We start from the raw sequence: 18,370 nt of genomic DNA, 5'->3' as shown, positions 1-18,370 counted from the left end.
ATCTACATACAAAATGGGAGAAAAGCATCTCTCTGAGAACCACAGGCCAGTTTCTAACAATTTGAAGCAATTTTTCACAAACATCTTAGTAACTACTTTTAAAAACATAACCTTCTTTGTAATAGGCAGCACGATTTCCAAACAGGAAAAAATACTACTTCTGTAGTCCTTGAAATTGTTAGTCAGACATTGAGTGCATATAAAAATAAGAATACAATCTCTCTTGAGCTATGCAGTTTGAGTAACACTGATTGTATACCCTTTGACATCCTACTAGTGAAACTACAGTACTATGAAATAAATAATGCAGGATTAGAAGTAATTATTATCTAAATAAAAGGAGACAGTTTATATCAATTCAAAATAGGCATCCTTGCTTGAAGAAAGTCACATCTGTTATGCCTCAGAGCTCTGTCCTTAGCCTATTCTTCTTCTACATCTACATCTACATGATTACTCTGCAGTTCACACTTAAATGCCTGGCAGAGGGTTCATTAAACCATCTGCATACTACTTCTCTACCATACCACTTTTCAATGGCGTGTAGGAATAAGGAACACCTAAATCTTTCCATTTTAGCTCTGATTTCTCTTATTTTATTATAATGATCATTTCTCCCTACACAGGTGGGTGTCAACAAAATATTTTCGCATTTGGAAGAGAAAGTTGGTGATTGAAATTTCATAAATAGACCTCACCACAAAGAAAACCGCCTTTGTTTCAGTGACTGCCACCCCAACTTGCGTATCATATCAGTGACACTATCACCGCTACTGCTCGATAACACAAAACGAATTGCCCTTCTTTGCACTTTTCCGATGTCCTCCATCAATCCTACCTGGTAAGGATCCCATACCATGCAGCAATATTCATTGTTGCAACAATTAACTATGTGCCACATTATGTTGGTCTTTTATCACTTAACTGCTGTGTGGATGACACAACTGCAATCATTAACACAACTGCAATCACCACTAATCAAGATATACCAAGGTTACACCAGAAACCACAGTACACTCTCTCTTTAACTCTAACAAATTAGTGTGTAATCTAGAGAAAACTCAACATTTGCAGCTGGGATTAGTTAAAGATGTAGAATCAAAATCCATAAAACTGCTTGGAATACATATTGATTTCAAACTAAAATGTCAGCCCCACATTAACCACAGCTGCGAAAATGTATCATGGATGTCCTATCTCACTTGGAAATTAGCTGATCTAGTGAGTAATAAATATCTTGGAACAGCTTAAACTGGATTTTTTCAGTTTCATATATTTTGTGCATTGTTGATGTGGGGTCTCTTGTGTCATATCAGTATGTACTACTGATTCTAAAGAAGTTGCTATGAATAAAGTGTAAGGCTGGTCCAAAGCAACATTGCCATCCTTTACTCACTAATATCAAAATACTGACACTGATAAAACTTTATTTCTATGCAACACTGATATACACTGTATAAAGGGACACCATCCTCTAGCATTACCTTTCTTTAACAGAAATAATCGATACCAAAAAGTATTTTTGAATCATGTAAAGATTAACATTATTTCATCTATTTAACTAAATGAATTTCATATGATTTTGTATACAATGTATAATATTTTGGGCTAAAAAGTATAAAAAGAAATTAATTTGTTACACTCGATATGTACTAACTCTGTATGTACAGCTAAAATTATTCTTCTTTTAGAAATATTTGAAATTATGAAATGTCTGGCACATTTAAAATTCCTATTATTAATTATGCAATCTGATGTTAATTATTAAATTTATTTCTGGATTCACTTACAAAATAATGATATAACTTGGTGAAGATTCTTCTTTTGTCAAGAAAGTTTGTAAACTCTTTTGTTTGATAAACTCTGGAATATTGTTAGTACCACAGAATGTAGTAGTAGTGGGCATTTCTCTGATGGAATCGGATGTGTTTTTATGTTTGGAAATAACAATGTAAATTTCTGTTTCAAAGTGGAGATTGTAAAGATAGGTTGACATAGAAAAATGGGATTAAATAAAAAAGTCATAAAAACCTAAATAACACAGCAGACTTACTTAGCTGTTATCAACTTATCTGGAACCTACAAAGTCAAAAATTTCAGCCTCAAGTTTCAACTCTCAGATGTGGCAAACTGCAGCCAACAATGAGAAAATGAAGGTAACTAAAAAAAGTTATTTGTACATCTTACTCCTCTCGAAGTTTATGAAACTAATCAGTTATTTAGGAGACTGAAAATCTACTGGTGATGTGTGGGAGGGTAAGATTACAACTGAAAACAACAGACTGTTAAAATATTGCTAAAGTGGCTCCTATTCACAAGAAAGGAAACGAATCAAATGTAGAAAGCTGCAGACCAAATACTTTATTATCAAGCTTTAATAAAATCACAGAAAAAGTAATGTGTAATAAGGTAATGAAAGTTTTAGAGAAAAACAAAATCCTCACTGATGCTCAGCATGGATTTAGGAAAAATAAATCATCAACCAGTGCAATCTATGATTTTATACACAATGCCCTGCAAATGACTGACAAAAAACAAAGTGCCACTGTCATTTTTTTATACTTATGTAAAGGCTTTGACAAACAGACCACAACATACCAGCACAAGCTCAAAGTATATGGCATTAGAAGCACTGCATTAAAATGATTGACATTGTACTTGACAAAGAGGAAGCAGAAAATACAAATAAGGCGTGAACTAGAGGAAAATACTAGGATATGTTTCTCAGATACACGGAACAAAAGAAGGAGTTCCTCAGGGATCCATTCTTGGTCCAGTTCTCTTTCTCCTCTATATAAACGATTTAGACCTAAACATTGTGTCACAAACAAATACTTTTTTTTGCAGATGATACAATCACCCTTATTATAGGAAGCATCCCCAAGTCAGCTACAAGCAGCTGTAAATAAAACTACAGCACAGCTAAATGGATTGTTTGAAGGGAATAAACTACTGATAAACACCAAAAATAGCAACATTCCTAACTTTCTGTTTAAAAGGTGATGTGTGACTAGAAACTAGTGTGACAATAAACTCCATTAAAATTTTATCTTCTTTGGAAACAAAGCTTTTAGGCAAATGGCTTCAAAATAACTTCAAATGACATACACATATAAACAAAATAAATGGAACACTAGATAAAATCTGCTGTAATCTATGGTTACTCTCTGTTAAAGCAAGTTTTAGCACTGTTTGTATTGCCTACTTTGCTCAATTCCATAGCATCCTGCTGCTTGGAATTATATTCTGGGGTAATACATCATCTACTTCACTCATTTTCCTAACGCAGAAAAGAAGTGCGAGAGCAATGCAACATGCTTGGCTAACAGATTCTTGCAAGTCACACAGCAGGAGAAAAGAACTGTTGCTCAACCTAACAGATACTTTCAATTTAAAACAAACAGTTACAGGTCCAACAAAAATTACAAAAACTTCTGCCACTACTGTGGATCAAATATTTGTTAAAACACCCTATACTGTAAAATGTGTAAATAAAAATTTTAGTAATCATGAAGCTTAAGTGGTAACCCTCTCAGACTGTTTACTATCCAGATAAAACCATAAAAGGACTGTGACTGCAAAAAGTTTCAGCACACAAACCATAGAAACATTAAATCGTTTGTTATCAAGAGGAACATGAGAAGATGTGTCTCAGTTGCATGACACCAACAAAAAGTTTGAAAAGTTCTATGACATCTTCAACCATTATTTTCAAACAGTATTTCCTCTCAAAACACAGGCAGTAAGGAACACAAATCTAAACGCAAAGTCATGGATCACAAGAGGCATAAAAGTCTCAAGCTACATAAAAAGAAAATTGCTCAGTTACAGAAAAAACCACGACAAATCCCCTCCCTTCAACAGTTACATCACAATATATATTCAGGTGTACAGAAAAGTCATATGTCAGGCAAAAACAATGGCCAATGATAAGTTTATATCAGGGTCAGAAAATAAAAGCAAAACAATCTGGAAAGTATAGTAAACAGGAAAATATCACACTGAACTATGACAACAAGAGAATTACTGATCTGCAGCAGATTGCAAATCTCTTCAGGCACTAGTATGAAGACAATACAAAAACCTAACAATTAATAATAAGAAAGATAGCCCAATTAACCAACAGGATAAAGTAAATTCTTGCCTCCACTCAATCTATCTCTATGACACATCCCCGAAAGAAATCATTCACACAGCAAAAATGTTCAGGAAAATGTCCTCAGGAATTGATAGTATTTCAGACTTCAGCATAAAGGAATGTATTATAAACATTGCAACACCCTTTGCAGAGATAATCAACCTGTCTTTCTCAACTGGAATCTTTCTTGCCTGTCTTAAAGTGGCAGAAGTAATTCCTACTCATAAGAACGGTGACAAAGCAAATTTGGGAAGCTATAGACCAGTCTCATTATTGTCAGTTTTTGCCAATTTCCTGAAAGACTCATATATAACAGATTAATGGAATTTCTGGATAAGAACAAAATCCTCACTGATGCCCAACATGGTTTTTGGAAAAATAAATCTACTACCAGTGCCATATATAATTTTGTACAAAATGCTTCAGAAGCACTGGATAATAAACAAAATGCTGCTGGTATTTCCTTAGACCTGAGCAAAGCTTTTGACATTTTGAACCACAGAATCTTATTGTAAAAACTCCAAAAATATGGCAGTAGAGGCACCGCATTAAAATGGTTCTCCCTATACCTGACAAATTGGAAACAAAAAGTAGTAATAACATATGAATTAAATGATTGCACCCTAGACAATATTTTTAAGATGCAGGAATAACTAAAACTGGAGTCTCTTGGGCTTATTCTTTTCCTTCCGTATATAAATGATGTAGATGTAAGCATAGAATTGCAACTAAATTTTGTTTGCAGATGACACAAGCATACTTCTTATCAGGGAAACACAAATACAACTGGAAGAAAACATAAATAATGCTACAGACCAGATAAAGGACTGGTTTGGAGCAAATAAACTAATAATAAACACTTCCAAAACAACTGTGTTTTCTGTTTGAAGCGGGAGGCCTGCAACACTTCTCTGACAATAAATACCAGTGGAATTACAAAATGATTTTAAATGGAAGACACATATGACAATAATGAATACGACACTGAAAAAAGTATGGTACAGCCTACACTTACTTGCACACAAAGCAACCTTCCACACTGTTAGAACTGCATACTTTGCCCAGTTCCACTGCATTCTACAACATGAAATTATATTCTGGGATAGCACAGCTGCTAGCTCAGTAATCTTCCGGACCCAAAACAGAGTTGTATGAGGGTGAGTCAATTACTATCTGCAATTCAGTTATATTTTTGTTTATTTTGGTGGTACTGTTGTTTTATGTTGATGACACATGCTTTGTTTATTTGTTGTTATAGTGTTGCAATTTTCAAGTTGCTAGGTTAGTTTTGTTACCGCTGCCATGCTGTTAATCATAGCTCTTCCACTGTCTATTTGCAGCAAAGAAGAGCAACGTTCAGTGATCTGTTTTTTGTGGTCAGAAGGTGTATCAGGAGCCAAAATTCATCAAAGACTTTTGATACAGTATGGGAACTGTGTTTTGCCACAATGGAGTGTCTACAAATGGTTTGAAAAATTCCAAAACGGTCGCACAAGTGTTACGCATGATGAAGGAGCCAGACGACCATTTACTGCCACAAATTAAGAAACCATTGAGCATTCACATGAAATCATTCTCTTAGACAGATGGATAACTATTGACGAAGTGGCACATCATGTGCAACAAAAAGAGGTCCATTTTTGAAACACCATCACTTTCTCACATTGCAACACAGAACTCCAAAATTTGGCCAAAAGGTGCCTACACCCTTCCTCTGTAATGTTTCAAAAGTGTGGTGCTCTGCAACATTATGAGTTTGGCAATGTTTCACGTAGCTAGGTCTCAATACATGCCCAAAAAATGCCAGAGCTCAGAAGTTCATGTGAGGTGTAAGGTGTGTTACAGAGGTCACACAGCTATCAAATTTCACCACAATTCTGCTGTAAACTATTTTGTACATGTTACATTATATGAATATAATAGAGGGAAACATTCCATGTGGGAAAAATTATATATAAAAACAAAGATGAGATGACTTACCGAACGAAAGCGCTGGCAGGTCGATAGACACACAAACAAACACAAACATACACACAAAATTCAAGCTTTCGCAACAAACTGTTGCCTCATCAGGAGATATATAAGCAGATATATAAGCAGCTCATCTTTCCTGATGAGGCAACAGTTTGTTGCGAAAGCTTGAATTTTGTGTGTATGTTTGTGTTTGTTTGTGTGTCTATCGACCTGCCAGCGCTTTCGTTCGGTAAGTCACCTCATCTTTGTTTTTATATATCACATTATATGAAGGTTGTCTCACCTCCCTGTAACTACATATTGCCCCTTCACTTGACTCCTCTGCATTGGATGTCTTAACCATGATGTAAAGCATGGAAATGACACAGTTTTCTTGTGGGTGCAAACATACTGGACAAACTGCTGCTCAGAAGCAACACAAAAAGACATCAGGAAATAACATAAAGGACATGAATGAAACCACTCCTACCCTTGGAGTGCTCATTTTCACACATTTTCATTTTCAAGATGACAGTTTGCAGTTTAATGTGCATTAGAATACTCTTCTTCACACGTTTTGAAACTGCTGACACCCTCAAATGATTCAATCCTTATCTATGGACATTGCAGGGCTGCAACCATATTGAACATGATCTCACCTCTTTGGGGTGTAGCACAACTACAATTTTTGCTCTGGTAGACAGGGTGGAGTGTCTAGGGATCATTCCAAACCATTTGTTGAAATCTGAATGTGGATCTGAAGCAGAAAAGAGTGGTTATATTTTATATATCTCCTTTCCCACTCATTCCCATGGTGTGTGCACAGAGGGCTGCAACATTGACTTTTACATGAATAAAATAGTAAAATATGCCTGTAAGATCCCCCCTCCAACTTCTGCAAGACCATCGGTTCCACCTAAGCATCTTTAAGGCACTTTAAAAATGTCTCTGTACAATGATACACATCCATGGATCCCTACCCACAGGTGGGAAAAGATCACCTTCAGATATTGTTGAATGGTTTTGAACAGTCCTTTGTGGTTCCACCCTGTATACCAGTCCAAAACTTGTAGTCATGCTACACTCCAAAGGGGTGAGTTATGTTCCATGGTGTTGCAGTCCTGTGATGTCCTTAGAGATGAGTTGAATCATCGATGTCAAAGATTGTCAAGAACATTGTCTTGTTGCACACTGTACTGCAAACTGTCATTTCTGAATGTGTGTGAAAAAAAGAATATCCCTATTTTTCTTTGCTGGTTTCTCCAAAATGTCATTCTTGGCCACTCATGAGAAAACCATGTGATTTCAATGCTGGCCATCTCAGTTATGCTGTTCAGTGTAGATGTATCAGGTGATGGGGTGAGATGTGGATAAGGGGAGCTATGATAACATTCCCATGATATGACATATCCCCTGTCACCTAGAACAGAATTGTGATGAATTTCAGTGCTAGTGTGGCATCATTAATCACCTTAAACCTAATATGAACTTTTGAGCATGGGCCTTTTTTTGGCATGTGTAGACACCTTGCTGTTTGAAGCATCGACGAGCCTGAAGGTAATGTTGCAGAGCACCATTCTTTCACACCCCCCATGAACCATGGACCTTGCCGTTGGTGGGGAGGCTTGCATGCCTCAGTGATACAGATGGCCATACCGTAGGTGCAACCACAACGGAGAGGTATCTGTTGAGAGGCCAGACAAATGTGTGGTTTCTGAAGAGGGGCAGCAGCCTTTTCAGTAGTTGCAGGGGCAAAAGTCTGGATGATTGACTGATCTGGCCTTGTAACACCAACAAAAACAGCTTTGCTGTGCTGGTACTGCGAATGGTTGAAAGCAAGGGGAAACTACAGCCGTAATTTTTCCCAAGGGCATGCAGCTTTACTGTATGATTAAATGAAGATGGTGTCCTCTTGGGTAGAACATTCCAGAGGTAAAATAGTCCCCCATTTGGATCTCTGGGCGGGGACTACTCAGGAGGACGTCAGTATCAGGAGAAAGAAAACTGGCATTCTACAGATCGGAGTGCGGAATGTCAGATCCCTTAATCGTGCAGGTAGGTTAGAAAATTTAAAAAGGGAAATGGATAGGTTAAAGTTAGATATAGTGGGAATTAGTGAAGTTCGGTGGCAGGAGGAACAAGACTTATGGTCAGGTGAATACAGGGTTATAAATACAAAATCAAATAGGGGTAATGCAGGAGTAGGTTTAATAATGAATAAAAAATAGGAGTGGAGTAAGCTACTACAGACAGCATAGTGAACGCATTATTGTGGCCAAGATAGACACGAAGCCCACGTGTAATACATTAGTACAAGTTTATATACCAACTAGCTCTGCAGATGATGAAGAAATTGATGAAATATATGATGAGATAAAATAAATTATTCAGGTAGTGAAAGGAGACGAAAATTTCATATTCATGGGTGACTGGAATTTGATAGTAGGAAAAGGGAGAGAAAGAAACATAGTAGGTGAATATGGATTGGGGCTGAGAAATGAATGAGGAAGCTGTCTGGTAGAATTTTGCACAGAGCACAACTTAATCATAGCTAACACTTGCTTCAAGAATCATAAAAGAAGGTTGTATACCCAGTAGCGGAGCATGCCCTCCAGCATAATTCTAGGGACCTAGGAACCTGCTACACCGTATGTGCCATTTGGCTTCTCCCACCCAACACCAGTCCCTCTGAACTGCGGAGATGGGAACTTGCACTCCAACACATCCTTTCATCCCGCAATCCCCCTGGACTGAACCTACGTTAAACAACCTCACTCCCATTTACTCTTTAGTCTTCTCCTCTTTCCCTTTCCTCTTTAGCCATTCATGCCTCTTTTCATCCTACATAGTTGTGTTTATCTTATACTATATACCTCTTTACTTCTGTATGCATCCTCTTTGGTTTGAAGCTGGCACAGTACTTACAGCAGAATATCTTTGGCTTCCCTCTGACAACGATGCCTCCATCCTTGCTACGTTCCCTGTTGCTTCATAACCTGGGTTGTGAGTAACTGAATCCACTTTCTTTTCTTCCCTTTCTTTTCCCTCTCTCCACCCTGATGAAGGAACATTTGTTCCGAAAGCTAGGAACGTAAATTTTCGGTTCTGTTTTTTGTGTATCTGTCGGCTGTACTGAGCTGAGGTAAGTACTGGCCAGCCCCTCTATCTCCTTGTTAGTATTTGTTTCACATCCTTATATGAGATTTTCCATTAATCATTTGGAATACTCTCTTTCAAATTCTAAAGTTGGCAGGGGTAAAACACAGTGAGCGAAAGACTATTTACAATTTGTACAGAAACCAGATGGCAGTTATAAGAGTCGAGGGGCATGAAAGGGAAGCAGTGGTTGGGAAGGGAGTGAGACAGGGTTGCAGCCTCTCCCCAACGTTATTCAATCTGTGTATTGAGTGAGCAGTAAAGGAAGCAAAAGAAAAATTCGGAGTAGGTATTAAAATCCATGGAGAAGAAATAAAAACTTTGAGGTTCACCGATGACATTGTAATTCTGTCAGAGACAGCAAAGGACCTGGAAGAGCAGTTGAACGGAATGGACAGCCTTGAAAGGAGGATATAAGATGAACATCAAAAAAAGCAAAACAAGGATAATGGAATGTAGTCGAGTTAACTCAGGTGATGCTGAGGGAATCTAGATTAGGGAATGAGACACTTAAAGTAATAAAGGAGTTTTGCTATTTGGGGAGCAACATAACTGATGATGGTCAGAGTAGAGAGGATACAAAATGTAGACTGGCAATGGCAAGGAAAGAGTTTCTGCAGAAGAGAAATTTGTTAACATCGAGCATAGATTTAAGTGTCAGGAAGTCATATTCTGAAAATATTTGTATGGAGTGTAGCCATGTATGGAAGTGAAACATGGATGATAAATAGTTTGGAGAAGAAGAGAATAGAAGCTTTCAAAATGTTGTGCTACAGAAGAATGCTGAACATTAGATGGGTAGATCACATAACTAATGAGGCGGTATTGAATAGAATTGGGGAGAAGGGCAGTTTGTGGCACAACTTGACAAGAAGAAGGGATCGGTTGGTAGGACATGTTCTGAGGCATCAAGGGATGACCAATTTAGTATTGGAGGACAGCGTGGAGGGTAAAAATCATAGAAGGAGACCAAGAGATGAATACACTAAGCAGATTCAGAAGGATGTAGATTGCTGTAGTTACTCAGAGATGAAGAAGCTTGCACAGGATAGAGTAGCATAGAGAGCTGCATCAAACCAGTCTCAGGACTGAAGACCACAACAACAACAACAACAACAACATCAACATGGAGAAAGCTGCAGGCACCTTCAGGTCAAATTTTGAAGTTCTGACCGGTGATGGGGGAAAATGACAGGATTTTAAAAAAGCGGTCCTTTAATATTGTTGCACAGTGTAGTTAAAAAATCTAATGAAATCATTGAAATGAAATTGTCTGCTAATAAACAAACACAGTTATAAGTACATACCACTAATAATGCTCTTTCCATCACATGTAAAAACAATGCTGGCACATGTCAGATTAAGTACTGTTATCCTGAGCAGCTCCTTTAATGCTTTGGCATCCCATACCCTGATGTCATTTTTACTACTTGTTGCATAATACTCTGAGCACTTGCTGTAAACCAACATAAGTTTTATTATATTTTTACATGATGTTAATTATAGTCAGTGTGAATAAGGGTGACTGAGATGACATATAATCTATGTAAAGTTAGAAGTGAAAGCTTTTCTATATGTTGTGTACTTACTATGGAAATGTAAGGTCGTATATGGCGTCTGTGTGGCATGTGATGTGAAGTGAAACATTAAATGTTGCAATATTTATAGTGTATATTTCACACTGGTCTGTCCCAGCTATGATTTCATCCCTCATAATCTTGACAGATGTAGCACCAGAATCCAGTTTTGCACTTTTTAGCTGTATGTGAGAAAAACACCTTCTATAGTACATCAAAATGTTAGTAAAGTGTCATTAAAACAATAGAATATTCTACAACTATGGATTTCATGCTAAAAATAATTATGCTTATAGAATTTCAGTTGTCATGAAAGCTTAAGATTAGTAATTACTTGTTTAATTACTGGAAAGAGTAAAGGTAACAACACACCATATAGTTGAGGTACTGAGAAAACAATAGGTACAGAAACAAGATTGAAAACATCACTAACTTTATGTATGATGTTGTGTTTCACATCTAACTAGTACAGCATATATATACTCACACATACATTTTCAAGGTTACATCATCCTGACCAACTACACTGTACCAGTACTGAAGCTCAACTGAGATGAGGGCTGTGTTTGGTGGAGTGGGTAAGCAGAAAACAGGCAGGGAGGGGATGAGATGTTTGGAGTGAAGGGTAGCTGACAACATTCAGCAGACAGGACAGGAATGTGTCTTGGTGATCTCACTCTGAACAGGCAGAGGAGTTGCATGTGGCACACAATGAGATGGGAGTTTATTGATAGGGGGAGACAAAATAGAGGAAGAGGAAGACAGAAGAAAAGAGCATTTGAGTGTAGAATGAGTGAAGTGGACAGAATGGAAACAGAGTTTAAGGTGAATGTGAGACATGAATAATTGAAGATTGAGACAAGGAGAGCTGCAAGGTCAACGAATTAGATGAAACGACAAATCTCATCTGTGTAATTCAGAGTAGTTCGTATTTCCCAATAGGAAACATAATTTATCTTATTCATTTCCTTGAAAATGTAAAAGAGTGGTTGGCAAATACTATGCAAGTCATATGGATGAGGTGAATGCAGGTTATGTAAGGAGTGGTATGTACTGCATACTTATGACACTGAGCAGTCAACAGCCACATAAACAAGATTAAATGATTGCCAAGCTTTCAGATATGTCCTTCTGAGCTGGCTGTCACGCACACAAAAAAAAGTGGTTTTGTTGTTGGGTAAGTGAAACCTAACTTGCACTTTTCTCACATGACATACTGAAAGCTTTGGATCATGATAATCAGGTAGATGCTGTATTTCTTGGTTTCCAAAAAGCACTTGACTCAGTACCAAACCAACACTTACTGCCAAAAGTATGATCATATGGGGTATCAAGTGAAAGTTGTGACTAGACTGAGAACTTTTTGGTAGGGAGCACACAACATGTCATCTTGGATGGGGAGCCATCATGAGTTGTAGAAGTAACTTCAGGTGCACCTCAGGGAAGTGTGTTGGGACCCCCGCTGTTCATGTTGTACATTAATCATCCTGGAGACAATATTAATAGTAACATCAGGCTTTCTGCAGATAATACAATTATCTTTAATGAAGTACTGTCTGAAAGAAGTTGTATAAATATTCAGCCAGATTTCGATCAGATTTCAAGGTGGCGCAAGTATTAGTAACTTGCTTTAAATGTTCAGAAATGTAAAATTTTTCACTTCACAAAATGAAAAAATGTGGTACCCCATGACTATAATATCAATGATTCACTGTTGGAATTGAACAACTCATACAAATACCTGGGTGTAACACTTTGTAGGGATCAGAAATGGAGTGACACACAGCCTCAGTCATGGGTAAAGCAGATGGTAGATTTCAGTTTATTGGTAGAATACTGGCGAAGTGCAATCAATCTACAAAGGAGATTACTTACAAATCACTTGTGTCACTGGTTCTAAAATATTGCCCAAGTGTGTGGGAGCAGTATCACATAGACCTACCAGGGAATATTTAAAGTATACAGAGAAGGGCAGTATGAATGGTCACAGGTTTCTTTAATCCATGGGAGAGTATCCAAGAGGTACTGAAGAAACTGAACTGGAACTCTCTTGAAGAAAGATGTAAACTGTTCTGAGAAAGTCTATTAACAAAGTCTCAAGAACTGGTTTTAAATGATTGCTGCAGGAATATACTACAAACTCCTAGCTATTGCTCACATAGGGATCATGAAGATAAGATTAGAGAACTACTGCACTAACAGAGGCAGTCAAGCAATCATTCTCCTGCACTTCATACATGAATGGAACAGGAAGAAACGGGTACAATGAGATGTACGCTCTGCCATGCACCTCATGGTGATTTGCAGAGTATGGATGTAGATGTAGAATTGGGTGAGAGAAAAAAGGAGTATGTGAGGTAAAAGAAGGGGAGAAGGAGGCTGATGGCTGATGAGCCTGTTATGAAACAGGAATACACAATGAACTGGAGGAGTGGATTGGGAAATCATGAAATATGGAGGCTGCAGAGAGAATATTATGGGTATAGATTAATCAAATGAAAAAAAACTTGATTCATATGTATATTTCTTATCCACTTGACACATTCCACTTCATAATGGTTACCATGAGACTGACCAATGGAACGTGTAACTATCTCACTAACTAACAGACTGAGAAAGAGGACATGGATTGGTGTAGGACAGGGAAAAGCAGGTACTGAAGCTACGATGTCAGTAGGATCAAGTGATACATAGTCTGGACAATTGCAATTTACATTATTCAGAGAAGCTAGTATTTGAAGGAAGGATACAGATGGTATGGTTTGTGAAGTAGCAACTGTAGTCATTTGTGGTATGGTCAATGGGATGTTTTCTAGCCTTGAGCACAGTTTGGTTTTCCCTTTTGATTCAGGTGGACAAATAAAGGTGGTAATGATCATCTAACTGACTGTAGAGAAGTTACAGTGGAGCAGTAATGTGGAACGATTGGTTTCATAGGTGGCCCTGCACCTGATGGAGTATAATACGCTTGTGATTGGGCTGGAATAGAATGTACTGAGTGAGAAAGGTCTTGCATCCAAGTTTTCCACAAGAATATGACCTATTTGGCAAGGATCTGGAAATACACATAGCACAAAGATGTGAAATGAGATGTGAACTTTGTGAATAGAGAAATACATGTTCACCATGACTGTGCAGTTGTTCACTAATGTTCTTTGGCTCTAGGGACATTGAGAGCTAGGATGTACAAATGCTGGAACATGCACACTGTTCACGAGATTTAACAGCCCTTCACTTCTACCTAATTCCACATCTAAGGAAATTATTGGCTAGAACGCTTTTCTCAACTCATGAACAGGATAAGGCAGCTGTAGATATTTATACTAAAGATTCAAAATCACTTTTCAGGTATGGAATGTACTAATTGAAAAATGCTAGATGAAGTGATTTGACTAAAATAGCTCTATGTTAAAAAGTGAGAGCATTTTTGACTGAGAATACCAGTATCCTCCACTGCAAATCCAAGGCATATTTACTTTGCCCTTAGATTAATGCACCATCTAGAAAGTTAATACTCTTACAGCAGGATCTAGGTAGATCTAACTCATTAATAAAAAATAAAAGCAGTATTTTGTCTAAAAGTAGGAGCTTTGTATTATGACAGATTTAATATTCTATTCTAGAAGTTTGTACTGGTACTCTCGCAATATGTTAGTTCAGTTAACTGGTTTCTGTTCAGCTAAGAGAAATGTTGAAGAAAATTCCATTTAAATCCATAAATGAACTTTCTGATTACTGAAATGTAACTCCAAAAGTATGATGAATGCAAAAGCAAGAAAACTTAAGTAACTGTCATTCATTTTTGATAAACAGTATACAACTGTGTAAATTTAAATATAAAATTTAAACATAAGAATCATAAACTATACAGAAGAACTTAATACACTGTAAAGAAGTCATCTGTTTATTATCCTGAAACCTGTTCTACAGTATATATAGACTAAATTGTAGAGTATACTATGTGCATGTCATTGTACAATCAAATACAAGGTCTTTATGTAATAATACAAAATGTATCAGTTGTAATTCATTAAATAGGTGAAATAAATAAATATATATGAGACAATACACCTAATACATTAACCTTCTTTTTTATGTAACTTCATGCTGAGATATACAGCAAAAAGCTGCTTTATTCTAAAAATATTGCAGATACAAAATGTTTGTTCAGTTTGGTCATGATAGCTTCATTCACAAATGCAGAAATGGCAGTGTGGATGGTTTAAATTCTATGAAACTTATTCAGCTCAGATGATACTTGAACAGAACTGGTTCACGGGAAACAGCTAGAATGTTGATCTCATGCAGGTTCTTATTACACAATTTCAAACCAACAAAAATGACCAGCTGACATCAGAAGTCATAATGGTCATACATTGAACTAAACACATGAGTAAAATTCCTTGAGATCACAAGGAGTAACATGTAGTTGCTGGCAGGGGAGATGCTGTGGTGGGTGGAGGTTTGAGGTAGGGTCAAGATCACAAGGTCAATGGAGCACCATGCAGTAACATGGGTAACGATGGCTCAGAGGGATCCTCCCTTCTACCACCAGCATTTCTGAACTGCACAAAGAGAGTTATCCTTACAACACATCCTCTAATCCCAAAATTATCCTGACCTCAACCTACAGTAACCTACTCTCACCACACCATTCACACAACAGTTCCTACTCCTTGTCCTATCATCTCCCCCCATTCACATTCCTTCAACCTTTTAGGTGTTGTCCTGTGCCAATGTACCCACCCATCCTTTCCCCTTCCCTGCTTCTCTCCTTTTCTCCTCCTCTTCATTTCCAACACCATTTCCCCCAGATGCCACCTCCTGAAGCTGCATCTGGCAGCATCTATCCCTGTACACCCCGCCAGACAGCACTCTTCTCTCCCCATACCCATACACTGCTATTGTTCCCCTTTCCTGCTCCATTCCAGGTTGCTATTCACATGACAGTTGCTTTCTGGTAAGAGATGCTGGTGGTAGCAGTCATGTCTGCATAAAATGTGCTTGCTTGTATGAAGGTGTGTCTGATTTCTTTACTGAAGAAGGCTTTCACCAAAAGCTACAATGTATAACAGTCTTTTCATTGTGTCTTTCGGCAACTCAGTGGGTCAACTTTACAGTAAGTAGCAGTCTATCCTTTTCCTAATGTTGTTGGTTTTCCAATCTAGAGTTTCAACTGTTTGATTATTTTCTTCTAGACACATATAACAGACATTTTCCTCATAATAAGCATCTCATTCCTTCTCTATCTTCTCCATCTCCTCTGTAGTTATAAAAATAAAATACCAATCTCATTTCTTAAAGATCCTTTTCTTCTACTCTAAATCTGCCTGGTCTGTTTCTATAGCTCATACTTGTTTAAACATATTCACATTGCTTGCCTGTAAATTTGCCTTTCTTGCTTGTAGATGAGCTACTGCAGGTGATATAATTCACTATGTTTCCTCTAGGGTAGCCCCTTGTGGAACTGACAACAATGTGTTCAACACACTAATAATTACATAAAACCCAACAAATAACAAGAGAACAAAATAAAATGATGGCATGGACACCTAAATATACTACCAGTATCATAATTACTACAACATAACTTTCACCCAGACGGCTACTCATAACTATCATTATCATATATTTAAACAAATAAATCATACTGCAGCCTACAATGAAGTCCATTGCCCATTCAAAATGGCACAAATTAGCACACATAATCAGAACATCATCTGCATTCACCTTCTTCAGGTTATACATACAAATGGCCATGCGTTAAAGGCGCTGCAGTCTGGAACCGCAAGACCGCTACGGTCGCAGGTTCGAATCCTGCCTCGGGCATGGATGTTTGTGATGTCCTTAGGTTAGTTAGGTTTAACTAGTTCTAAGTTCTAGGGGACTAATGACCTCAGCAGTTGAGTCCCATAGTGCTCAGAGCCATTTGAACCATTTTTTATACATACAAATAGAACTAGACACCTGGCAAAACACAACCCACAGCAAGCGTAGTTCCTCGGTCAGAAAAATATAGAGGTTAACACACTGTTCTGCAACCAAATGTAGCAGCCGGCTGGGTAGATGGTACAGTGGGTGGTGGTTGAAGGTCTGATCAAAGTCAAGACGTCAAGAGAGCACTAGAAAGGAATATGTGTAATGCTGACACAGAGTGGATGCTTACCTGATGTTGGAAGGCATTATTGAAACAATATTAAAACAAACTATTTTCCACAGAAAAAATTACATTTAATGTATCAATGTTCAGGCTGTCAGTACTGAAGGGGCAGGAATAAGCGAGCCACTGCAGTATGCCTGATAAGCATGGGCTCACTGCCGGCATGGTGCCAAATCAGCTCCATGATATTATAAGGCCAATGGCCCATTGTAATTGTGTGAGGCTGCACCTGCACTGCATGCAGCCGCACACTGCTCCTAAGAGAAAATGACCAGGGCACCCGAGACCCTGTCATGTACTGCGCACAAGTAGGGCAGCCACCAGCAATAGTGTTTGTCATCAGGAGCAGACGATGGGCAGCCATGTCGGCTCTCCCCTCATGATGACAAAAGAACCGCTGCATGTACCAGATGGGAACTAGAGGCCCTTGGGGCAGAAGGTGACAATAGTTAAGCTGAGCCCTCCACACGGTCCACAGTTCAAAGTTACCTAAGTTCTCCCCATTAGTCTCAGCATGGATGTAATTCTGCTGTGCTGCTGGCTTGGGCACCAGGCCCATACAGTGTGTAACAATCACTTCCATATTCCCTGCAGTATCAGTGGTAATTCCTCACTGGCATTCTCTATGGTCATTGACCAGTTATGTCCTACCTTTTACATTGTCAGAGAAGATGTCTAAAGTTTACCAAGCTGCAGGAGGTATACTGTTCCAAGGCACTTTAAACAAGTGAAAATTAAATCACCACATTGACTCATTAATCAGGAAGTGGTGTTCAGCTGAATATCTCTCATTATTTTGACTTATACACAAAGGTGTTCAGCTATTTTGTACTTTCTCATTCCCTGTTGCTGTACAGAATTACCATTTGGCAATGCACATATGGCAAACAAAGCAGTTTTTCAGTAAAATCAGGCAGAAAGAATATTGTGTAAAGTAGAAGTCCATACATCTTTCCAAGTCCTTTCTAAAGAATTTAGATTGCCTACATTTATTTGTCAGTGCACTTATTCCCTAATGACTTTTGTTGCTGATGACAAAAAACATTTTTATCTCTATTGTCATTTTTACTATAACAATGTTACACAAAAATAATTTTAATGTTGGCTTTTCCTCCTTGTTTAGGATTCAGATGGCAGTTATGTACTTTGATTCATAGATGTTCTACAAGTGCCAGCCTAAGAAAAGCAAGAAACTGAGAATCCCAAATAATTTGGAAAAAAATTAAAAAATCTTCCTCATCAGCCACTTCTTTTACATCACATTATCTAAATTCAAGGACTGAAAACGTTTGCTAACTGCATGGCAAGCAACAGTGTTTATCAGTGTAATCAAATAAACGTTAATGAGTAATATGAAAGTGTGCTGAAAAGTAAAGCCTCTGAATT

At 37.8% G+C, this 18,370-nt stretch overlaps 1 protein-coding gene across 1 annotated transcript in view; it reads right to left on the bottom strand.

The window, feature by feature from the left end:
* LOC124775504 (cilia- and flagella-associated protein 52-like) overlaps positions 1-18,370 on the bottom strand; it is a 244,150-nt gene that overhangs the window by 128,808 nt on the left and 96,972 nt on the right. The window contains exons 7-8 of the mRNA XM_047250337.1: positions 10,837-11,006; positions 10,555-10,703 (exon numbers count right to left, since the gene is read on the bottom strand). Of these exons, the coding sequence (XP_047106293.1) occupies positions 10,555-10,703; positions 10,837-11,006 (319 nt within the window). The remainder of the gene's footprint in view (positions 1-10,554; positions 10,704-10,836; positions 11,007-18,370) is intronic.

The sequence above is a fragment of the Schistocerca piceifrons genome, chromosome 2 (genome assembly GCF_021461385.2).
Source record: "Schistocerca piceifrons isolate TAMUIC-IGC-003096 chromosome 2, iqSchPice1.1, whole genome shotgun sequence".
In the NCBI taxonomy this organism is placed as follows: Eukaryota; Metazoa; Arthropoda; class Insecta; order Orthoptera; family Acrididae; genus Schistocerca; species Schistocerca piceifrons.
Note: the sequence above shows the minus strand (reverse complement) of the source record. Positions and strands in the feature narration are given on the sequence as shown.